This window comes from Rattus norvegicus, chromosome 8 (genome assembly GCF_021556685.1).
Source record: "Rattus norvegicus strain SHRSP/BbbUtx chromosome 8, alternate assembly SHRSP_T2T, whole genome shotgun sequence".
NCBI classification, from domain to species: Eukaryota; Metazoa; Chordata; class Mammalia; order Rodentia; family Muridae; genus Rattus; species Rattus norvegicus.
Genome location: NC_141541.1, coordinates 109,682,217 through 109,692,500, shown reverse-complemented (window position 1 = coordinate 109,692,500; position 10,284 = coordinate 109,682,217). Strand labels below are relative to the sequence as shown.

Genomic DNA, 10,284 nt, shown 5'->3' with positions numbered 1-10,284 from the left:
GTTTGCCCGGAAACCGGGAAAGGGAATAGCACTCGAAATGTAAATAAGAAATACTCCAGTTAATAAAAAAAAATAAAAAAATAAAGACCCTAGTCCTGGTGGCCTAGAAGTCAGTCTTCTGCTAGCAGCCTTCAGATGAAGATTTAGAACTCTTAACTCTGCCTGCACCATGACTGCCTGGCTGCTGCCATGCTCCCACCTTGATGATAGTGGACTGAACCACTGAATCTATAAGCCATCCCAATTAAATGTTGTCCTTCTGAGGCTTGCCTTGGTCATGATTTCTGTTCACAGCAGCAAAACCCTAAGACATTACTCAACACTCATGTAAAAAGACAGGCATACCTTTAATCCCTGTACTGGAGAAACAAGGACAGAGCAATTTAGCCTAGCAAATCAGTGAGCTCCAGGCTAATGAGAGGCTCTGTCTCAAAATAATATGGCCTCCATACACACACTTGCACACACACACACACACACACACACACAGAGGTTCACACACATGCACAAATCTTTTGTCTGTAAACTTGAAACATCAGTTAGCTATTGAACCAATAAGATTCTGGATAACCTATGGAGGAGCCTGTTCTCCTCAGCTTATTGACATCACAGAGGAGATAGATACAACCAGGGCACAACAACCTGTCAATCCTCCAAGTCAAGTATCACTTTTGCCCATTTGAACACATGTCCCTAAAGTCACACTCAAGGCTCACCCATCTCCTGCCCTATAACCCCTGACCCACATTCCTACAACCATCCACACTTACCCCTTCACCCTCACCACCACAGTAAAACCAGAGTGCTCTTTACACAACAGTCATGCCTAAGACCAGAGAGAAGCCACTCCATTGAAAAGTCTCAAGACACAAGAGAAGACCCACAGCTGAGAAGCTGTGCTGATTAGGGCCTCTTCTCTAGATTTAAAGTTTACTTTTTTTTCTTTTTTTGGTCTATAAGCAACTTCCAAGTTGGTTATAGACAAAATTGTATAAGACTAGAAAACTCTAGAAAGATGGCTTTGTGGTTAAGAGCACTGGCTGATCCCAGCACGCACAAGGAAGCTTTCAACCATCTATAACTCCAGTCTGAAGATCCTTCACCCTTCTCTGACCTCCAAGGGCACCAGTTACACACACGATGCACAGATATATGTAGACAAAACACTCACATATGCATAAAACTAAAATAAATAAGATGTTTTAAAGCCTATAAGGACTAAAGAGACAGCTTAGCAATTAAGAGCACTGTCTGGAACCTGAGTTCGTTTCCAGCACTATGGGGCACCTCTCAATCATAACTCCGTAACTCCTGGATAGGGTATCTCCAGGAGATATGATATCTTCTTCTGTCTTCTGAGGGCACCAGGTATGCAACTGATATTCATGCAGGCAAAACATTCAAAACACATAAGAATAAATATTTTTTGTAATGTTGGAATATCAACCAGCCAGATACCCAGAGTTCCCAGGGATGGAACTACCAACCAAAGAGTATCCATGGAGCAGCCCATGGCTCCAGGTGTATATGTAGCAGAGGATAGGCTTGGTCAGGCATCGGTGGGAGGAGAAGCCCTTTAGTCTTGTGAAGGCTCGATGTCCCAGTGTAGGGGAATGCCAGGGCAGGGAGGGGAGAGGGAGTGGATGGTTGGGAGGGGGAGCACCCTCATGGAGGCAGGGGGAGGGAGGACGGTGTGGGGGTTTCCAGAGGGGAAACAAGGAAAGGGGATAACATTTAAAATGTAAATAAAGAAAATATCCAATAAAAGAGAAGGAAAAAAATAAATAAATGTCGGCTTAGATAATGATATTTTTTGGATATGACACCAAAATAGGCACAATAAATGAAAAAATAAATAAATCAGCCTCTAATTTGTATAACACATTTAGGTAGTGTGTGTGTGTGTGTGTGTGTGTGTGTATGTGTGTGTGTGTGTGTATGAGAGAGAGAGAGAGAGAGAGAGAGAGAGAGAGAGAGAAAGAGAAAGAGAAAGAGAGGACCTGTATGCTGTGCCATGTACGTATGTCAGAAAACAGCTTTCAGAAGTGGGTTCTCTCTTTCCACCACATGAGTTGCAGAGACCAAACTCTGATCACCAGTTCTAGCATTAAACACCCTCTGAGCCACCTCAGTAGATCAGACTTCCAATTTAAAAAAAATTAAAAAAAAAACACCACAAAACTGTTCTTCACAGGACACCACCAAAAAATAAACAGAAGGAGACAGCTTTGTGTGATAGGATATGACTGTAATCTCAGCACTTGGAAAGCAGAGAGGCAGGACTTTCCCCACAGTTTAAGCCTAGTCTGGTCTACACAGAGAGTTCTAAGCCATGTCTCAATAGGAAAACCCATTTTAAAAGCCTAACCAAAAAATTAAAGAAGGAAAATGATAAGACAACTCAAACATAGAAACAATGCTTGCACATAATGATTCTAATAAGGAGCTTATACCTACAATATACTAAGAACTCTTACAGCTCAACAAGGAGAAGGCTCAGGACCAGTGAGTAGAGCAGAGCGCCACCTAAGCCAATGTCCTGAGTTTGATCCCAGAACCCACGTAAAAAGCCAGACACCCTGGAGTATCCCTGAACTCATGCTCAAACCAAGTCCATTTCACTATATTAGTTAGCTCTTTTCTTTGAGAGGTCCAGAATGTAGCCCTGGCTAGTCTGAAACTCGTAGGTCAAGTTGGCTTTGGACTCATAGACCCACTTACCTCTGGCTTCTAGGTACTAGAATTAAAAGCACGCACCGCCAATCCAGCAGAAATCCTTTTTTTTTTTAAGTTATATAGATGGTATCTGAATTGTACCTTACTTTTTAAAGACAAAGTAATGATCCCTTGTGTGGCTCTGCTGTAGACAGACAGTAACTCCCTCTCTTACCTGCGGTATGGATACTGACTCTCACTGCTCCCAGTAATCGACAACTGTGGTTCTCCAAGCATGGGCCCTGAATGAAGGGACCTTGGGGGGTTCCTTAGCAAATTTCCTGGTGCTCTCCACTGAGTCATAAACTTTGGGGTGAACGCCATAACAAGCACCTCAACAAGATGTTCCGCTAGTCTGGACGCCCACTGGGGAGTTAGATTCAGGGTCTGCGTCTCTGGACAAGGATAAACATAAGCTCTATCTCCCTTTGACAAGTTCTACTCTACAAAGTCCTACCCCAGCTCCATGCTCTGGATATTTAGTGGGCCCTGGACTTTGCTTTGATCACATTTTTTTTCATTCTTCCTCTACACAGTTAAGCCGTGGCCTGCTCTGTATGTTGCTGTCCACTCTTGCCTTCATGGCTTTCCTTCTCCATGTGGCCAGCCCTTTAGAGTAGATACCCCAATATCTAGGTTCCGGTGGGAGTGCTGGTAGACCTTACTTCTTAATCTTGGGGCCTTGAACATACGAGCATCTCAACCTCCGGAGGATGTGTTTGACTCCAGATTGCTATGATTTTGGGGACACGTGTCCGTCCAGAGTAGAAGCATAACTTGGTAACGGCATCAAAATTTATCTCCAGCTCCCAGCTCCCCCCAGCCTGAGACTTATCACACCTCTGGGATTATATGCTGCTCCTCCAGTGACCACACACATATCCCTCCCATGTGAACCTATTTCATTGGCCCTCACCTGCGCCTATGCTCTCAACACACAGCTCATAGAACAGCTAGGTTCATGGTCACTCTATGCTTGCTGGAATTTGCTGAGAGATTCAAGAGCCCAGGTAGTAAAGAGCCCAGGGTCTCTGAATGACTGGCAGAAAGCAACAGCCTTGTGCAAACAGCGCCAGCCCTATCCCCCCACAGGCAAATAAGACACTTCAATGCTAATAACTGGACACTCGTGTAGGTCAGACCTGGAAAAATGGGTGAGTTCTGCAAGCCATGTTAAATGCGCAGCCATGGGAGTGTGTGGAACCATCCAGAGACCTGAAGATCAGTATCTCTCCGGCTCCCTTCCTGCAGGAAAGAACAGAAGTAGAAGAAAACGTAACAACTGAAAACCCAGAGCTAAGTTATCAGAAAGCAAATTAAAGCTGTTGGGTGTTTTGGTTGAAACATCTCTACCTCCGAAATCTAATTTCTTGCAACTTTCCATATAGGATCCTGTGTTGTATTATTTATAAGAAAATAATATTCTGCCCTCCCTTGACAGCATTTCCAGGCTGCAGAACCCACAGCAGCCATGGAGTAACAGAATAATTTTGGTAATGTTTCCATAGCTACCTTGCTTCGAAGTGAGGTTTATTCTGTTTTAAAGTCTACTGACCTATTCACATCCGTATTTGAGGTATTTTCAGTCTAATCCCTTACCTGCCTATTATCGTCTAATGTGCTTGTGATTCCTGTATTTAAGAGGCCCTGGATGCATAAATATGGTAAGCCTTCTAGTTACATGTAACAATACGATTTTTTTCCTCCTACTCCTTCCCCCATGTGTATTCATTCTGTCTTTCCCTGGCAGTGCAAGACAAACCTGCCAGAGGTTTTTGGTAGGAAAGTCCGTTTAAGGTACACTGGCGCCCTCTTGTGGTCATTCTGGCTTTATGGTCTTTCTTCCCAGGAGGCTCTTCCACTTTTGCAAGAGGTTATAGTAAGAAGGGCTACCACAAAACTCCATTTCTCGTTGCCTTGCGTGTCCTTGTGTCTGTGTCTTTTGCCCACTGTAGGCATGGTGATCTCTGCGTGACAGTGTTCCCTGCTCTTTCTTCCAAAGCAGGCTTCATTCATAAGGATCGATGCTCTAGGTTAGTCTTGACCTGGAGCCCACCTCTGGAAGAGGAAAATGATGAACCAAAAATATATCAGAGAGATGTGATGTGAAGAGAATTCGTGAAAAGAGCAAGCAAGGCTTCACTTCAGCCAAGCATAACCTTTAAAAACAGCATCAGGAACGGCCACTGCCATGTGTCATTTCATAAGCTAAAACCATCAGTTCAGTGCTAGTCCAGAAATCAAAGCAAAGCGATCGATAAAATTGTACTTAATTGAATGTGACTAATATTTATTCAATAATAACTTTAAGGGAGTTAGTGACAGCATTCAGGAGGTAGAAGTGAGAGGATCATGAGTTCAAGGCCAGCCTGAGATACACGGAGAGACCCTAGCTCAAAAAGCCCAAAGGAAGGGGTGAACAGAATACAGTAGCATCGTCTGAGAGAATGTTCCAGAATGGTGTTCTGTGTCCACATCATAACACACAGTAATCGCTCAGCGATGGCAGTGTCTTGGTTTCTATGGCTGGGATGAAACACTATGACAAAAAGGAAGTTGGGAAGAAAAGGGTTGTTTTGCCTTACTGTTCCACATCCATTGTCCATCACTGAAGGAAATCAGGACAGGAACTCAAAACTGGTCAGGAGCCTGGAGGCAGGAGCTGATGCAGAGTCCACAGGGGAGGGGGAAGCGCTGCTTCCTGGCTTGCTCTTCCTGGCTTGCTCTTCCTGGCTTGCTCCTCACGGCTCGCTCCTCACGGCTCGCTCCTCACGGCTTGCTCTTCCTGGCTTGCTCCTCATGGCTCGCTCCTCACGGCTCGCTCCTCACGGCTTGCTCCTCATGGCTTGCTCCTCATGGCTTGCTCAGAGTGCTTTCTTACTGAACCCGGAACCACCAGCCCAGCAATAGCATCACCCACAGTAGGCTGGGCTCTCCTCCATTGATTACTAATAAAGAAAATGCTCTACAGGTTTGCCCCCAACCCAGTCTTATGGAGGCATTTTCTCAACCGGGGACCCCTCCTCTCAGAGGACTACAGCCTGTGTCAAGTGGACATAAAACTAGCAAGTACAATCGACCCTTTGTCAACTTGACACACACCACTTTTTCAGTCATAAGTTTTTTTCTTTTTTTTTTTTTTGTTGTTGTTCATTCCCAAGATCCCAGACTAATAAATATCTCAAATATAAACATGTTTCCAACTTAAAATTCCCTCAGTCTTTACCAATTCAAACACTTTAAAAGCTCAGCCTCCAGAAAAACATAGCCTCTTATGAAATCCAAAGTCTCTTTTAAAAATCTAAAGTCTCCCAACCGAGGGCACATATGAAAATCAAAAATAAGCTAAACACTTTCTTGCATCAAGAGGAAAAGCCATGACACGGTCACAATCTGGACAAAACAAAACCACACTCCAACGGTGTAAGTAACTCAATGTTCAGTATCTGGGATTCACTCACCATCTTCTGGGCTCCTCCAAAGGGGCTTGGGTCACTTCTCCAGCTCTGCCCTCCGCAGCACACACAGCTGGTCTTCTAGGCTCAGGCTGGCTCCAGTCCACACCTCCTCCTTGGTGGTCATCCCATGGTGCTGGCATCTCCAAAATGCTGAGGTCTTCTACTGGAACCGGACTGCATTTTACCATTTTTCTCTCTGGGTTCTCTTTATGGTGCAAAACCTTAACTTTTCTCCACGTCCCTTCCAATCCTGGGTCTTCCATCACTACTCTGGATGTACCTTCACTCATGACCTCTCCTGCCCTCTCACAGGGCCAAGCTTCGCCTGCTCTGTATGACCCAGAGAACCATCTGGATGATTCTTACACATGACCACGCTTGGCCGCCAACTTGAGGAACAACCTTGGCCACCTCTGAACCCGGCTTCTGTATGATGATGAAGCACTTCCCAGAAGATTTCACCTCAGTAATGCCGGTCTTTTCTTAATCACAGCTCGTTCTTCAGCCCCAGCAAACCACCATCCATCATCCTAGCAAAGCAAAGATTTTTCTTTACCAGTTCTGGACTTTTGCTAACCATAGCTAACTCTTCAGCTGGCCAAACACCACAGGTTCTTAACACAGATGGTCCACTAGAGTCTTTGCTTCCTCCTGCAATTCCACAGGACAGGGCTTTGTCACCTGCATTGCTCTCGACCCATCTTCCAGGCTCCTGCAGAACAGCCTACTGAGCACTCAGAACATTCGATGGCTTTTCTAGTCTAAAGTTCCAAAGTCTTTCCAAAATCCTCCTCAAACCACGGTTAAGTCTGTCACAGCAATACTTCACTGTCCTGGTACCAATTTAGTCACAGTTCCACTTCCCATTGTTTTGCTGGACCAAAAGCAAGTTGGAAGGAGAGGGATTAATTGCCTTACACTTGCACATCACAGTCCCTCACTGAAGGAAGTGAGAACAGGAACTCAAGTAGGGCAGGAACCTGGAGGCAGGAGCTGAGGCAGAGGCCATGGGGCAGTGCTGCCTCCTGGCTAGCTTGCTCAACCTGTTTTCTTATAGAACCCAGAACCATCAACCCAGGGATGACACCATCCATAACGGGCTGGGCCCTCTCACATCAATCAATTAAGAAAATGTCCTCATGCTTGCCTACAACCGATATTTGGGGGGGGGGGGGTTGTTGTGGTGGTGGTGGTTTCTTTGTTTGCTTGTTTTGGTTTGGTTTTTTAGCAGGGTTTCTCTGTGTAGTCTTGGCTGTGCTGGAATTCTCTTTGTAGACCAAGCTGGCCCCAAACTCAGAGAGCTCTGCCAGCCTCTGCTTTCTAAGTGCTGGGCTTACAGGCGTGTGCCATCACACCCATTTTCTTGTGGTTTTTTGTTGTTTTTTATTTTACGTTCATTTGGGGGTTTGCCTGAATACGTAAGGGAGTCAGGTCCCCTGGAACAGGAGTTACAGATAGCTGTGAGCTGCCATGAAGGTGCTGGAATTGATCCTGGGACTTCTGGAAAAGGTTCCCTCCTCTCAGATGACTCTAGCCTATGTCAAGTTAACATAAAATTAGTGAGCAAGATAGGTTATCGAGCAGTGAAATGTGGCAAGTGAAAGTAAAGGACCAAATTTCTAATTTTACTTCATTTTTAATTAATGTTAATTGGCTACATGCGGCAATTGGACACCCTAGGTCTGGAGTGACAGACAACCCCAGTATAAGCAGGATCTTTAGTAAGGCCCTCATGTTTCTCTCTCTTGAGGTCCACCTTCCAAAGTCTCTATATTCATTCCATGCCTGAGTCCTCTTGTATCCTGCACACCATGCATGTCACCACTGAAACCCTCGTGAAAGCGAAGGCCAGAGTCTCAGAGCAGTGTCACACCCTAAGAGCCCGCCATCCAGCATCCAGAGAAGGAATTTCAAAAGAGACTCCGAGTTCTTTTTCACACCTGTCAAACACCTCTGGCTTGCCTCGGGTCATGCATCCTGAGGGCCATGGTACTCACATAAGAAATTCTCTTTCTGCAGGGATGTACAAAAATATAATTAAATAAATAAATGTTTAAAAAATTCTCTTTCTTCTCCCAACTTGTCCCTCCTACCCCACAGCCTTTCCCATGTCTCTCCTCAAAGCAGCCTGGAAAACTTGCACATCCCTAGACCATGGGTCTCTCATCTGTTCCTCCTTCTCCCTCCCCTTTACCCCGAACTCTCACACCCTCAGTCTCTAGTTTCAGAGTCTCATTGTATAGAGAAGGGCAAGGAGCAAAGTGCACAAAGCCAGTCTCCAGATGACATTAAGTGACAACTGGGGTTCTTACAGAATCACTCACCTCTCATCCCAAAATATGAAAGGATCCACCTCGGAGTTCCCATTCTTTGTCTCCTCCCCCAAACCTCTGCTTCTCCTCCATCTTCTTCTGCAATATAATTTCACAGTGAGGACCTCAGGTCAGCATTGCAACACCTGGGAGTTCATCCCAAATGCAAACCTATAAACCCAACTTAGACAATTGAATCACAAACTCTCTGGGCAAAAGGCCCAGGAGAGTGTTGCAATATGCCATCTTTGATGGGCGCTTGTTAAATTACACTTTAGGGATTATTGATCTAAGAAACAGAAGCTGCCTGGAGCTTCTTAAGGTGCTGTGCTGGGAACTTGACTGGACTCCTCTACCTCTTCTAGGAGGTCAGGAAGTAGGGATTGAGTAACAAAACTTTTCTAGGGAAAGACAAATCAACATTCACATTTAATTCTAAGAACTTTGCCTGGGACAGTGTTTCACAAACTCAATGTGGTTCATGGCTTATTAGAGAAGTCAGAGGTTTGGACACAAGGCTGTGTTCACCAGAAATATGGGGTGTGTTCTGCACTGATTACAGGAAAAAGGTATGCTTGGGGACAAGTAGTTACAGGATTCTCCTTTTGGTCACAGAAGAAGGAAGTGAGACCTTCTCCTATCGGTCCATGTTGGCTCTATCTTACTCATTGCACAACTTTGAAAGAAAGGGTCACAGGTTAAATTATGGCCACAGCCTACAGACAGTCCAGTCCACCACATGATAAATATACAAGAGCGGTACCCTTTCTAGTTCACACTCCAAACTGCCTCTGAGAAAAGAAGAGGCCTTAGGTGATCTGTTTCTCCCAAACCCTCACAACTGTGAACTCAGGTGAGGAAGAAGTTTGGCATCGAGGCAAAGCCATACCCACACCGTTTCCTGCCTCCCAAGATCTAAGGACTATATTCCATTACTTAACCCTGCTACGTTAGTGCCATTCTGGTCTTCCTTTCTCTTAACACAAATACCTCCTACCAGAAGCACAATTCCAGCAAGATTTCACAGTAGCGCAAGGTCCAATACCCTGAAATAACCCTGTGACACTAAGTTTCTTTGCTCCCGAGTAGACTGACTGCTGGACTACTCATTCTAGTCAAACACAGGCGAGAGCACACGTCTACTCATTACACCCAACACGGAAGTCACATCTGTGATCTGGGACTGCAAAGACCGTCTTGTCCAGAGAAAAGTTCATCCTGATTACTGTAAGTATTGAAAACTCTCAGGTAAAAAGCTAGCCCCTTTATGCTGTCTAGCCAGCCCATCCTTAAATCATTTATAATATGATGTGTTTGTATTACTGTTCAGATCCAGTACTTTCTGTCTTATGATTTCTCTTATCATTCATGAGCACACACCAGGATGCATCTTAAATCCTCGAACACACAGAATCTGTTGCTCATGCCGCCGTTGAAGATGCTATCCGTCTGAGTACTTAGTGGTTACAATCTCAGCTTTTATGTGTGTTAGATTAAGTTTATTAGTTCTGCTGTTAAAATGGGCTACATTATTTACTACAGCACCGTGCACTTCATCAATGAAATACTATGAAAACCTGTAGTGTTTGGACTAATCATGTTCTCACAACTCTGTAAATGTGTTATTTATGCCATTTAAAGCTATGTTGTTAGATGTGCATAAGTTTAGAAACCGTTTCTTCCCAGTGAAGTTTTTTTTTGGCATTATAGTGCCCCCAGTTTGGTATGTTTTGCTTAAAATCTACTTTGGTTAGGATTTTTTTTCTAGCATGATTTTATTTTTGAGATTATTTGTTTTA

General features: G+C 44.6%; 1 protein-coding gene across 3 annotated transcripts in view; it reads right to left on the bottom strand.

Moving 5' to 3' along the window:
- The window catches only part of LOC148004319 (uncharacterized), a 78,251-nt gene that overhangs the window by 29,118 nt on the left and 38,849 nt on the right, over window positions 1–10,284 (bottom strand). For 2 of the 3 annotated variants that reach the window (XM_087564203.1, XM_087564202.1), the window contains exons 2-3: window positions 8,498–8,584; window positions 3,858–3,960 (exon numbers count right to left, since the gene is read on the bottom strand). In XM_087564203.1, the coding sequence (XP_087420329.1) occupies window positions 3,858–3,960; window positions 8,498–8,584 (190 nt within the window). Of the gene's footprint in view, window positions 1–3,857; window positions 3,961–5,866; window positions 6,704–8,497; window positions 8,585–10,284 lie in introns of those variants that run through there. The other variant, XR_015627994.1, reaches the window with a different exon arrangement.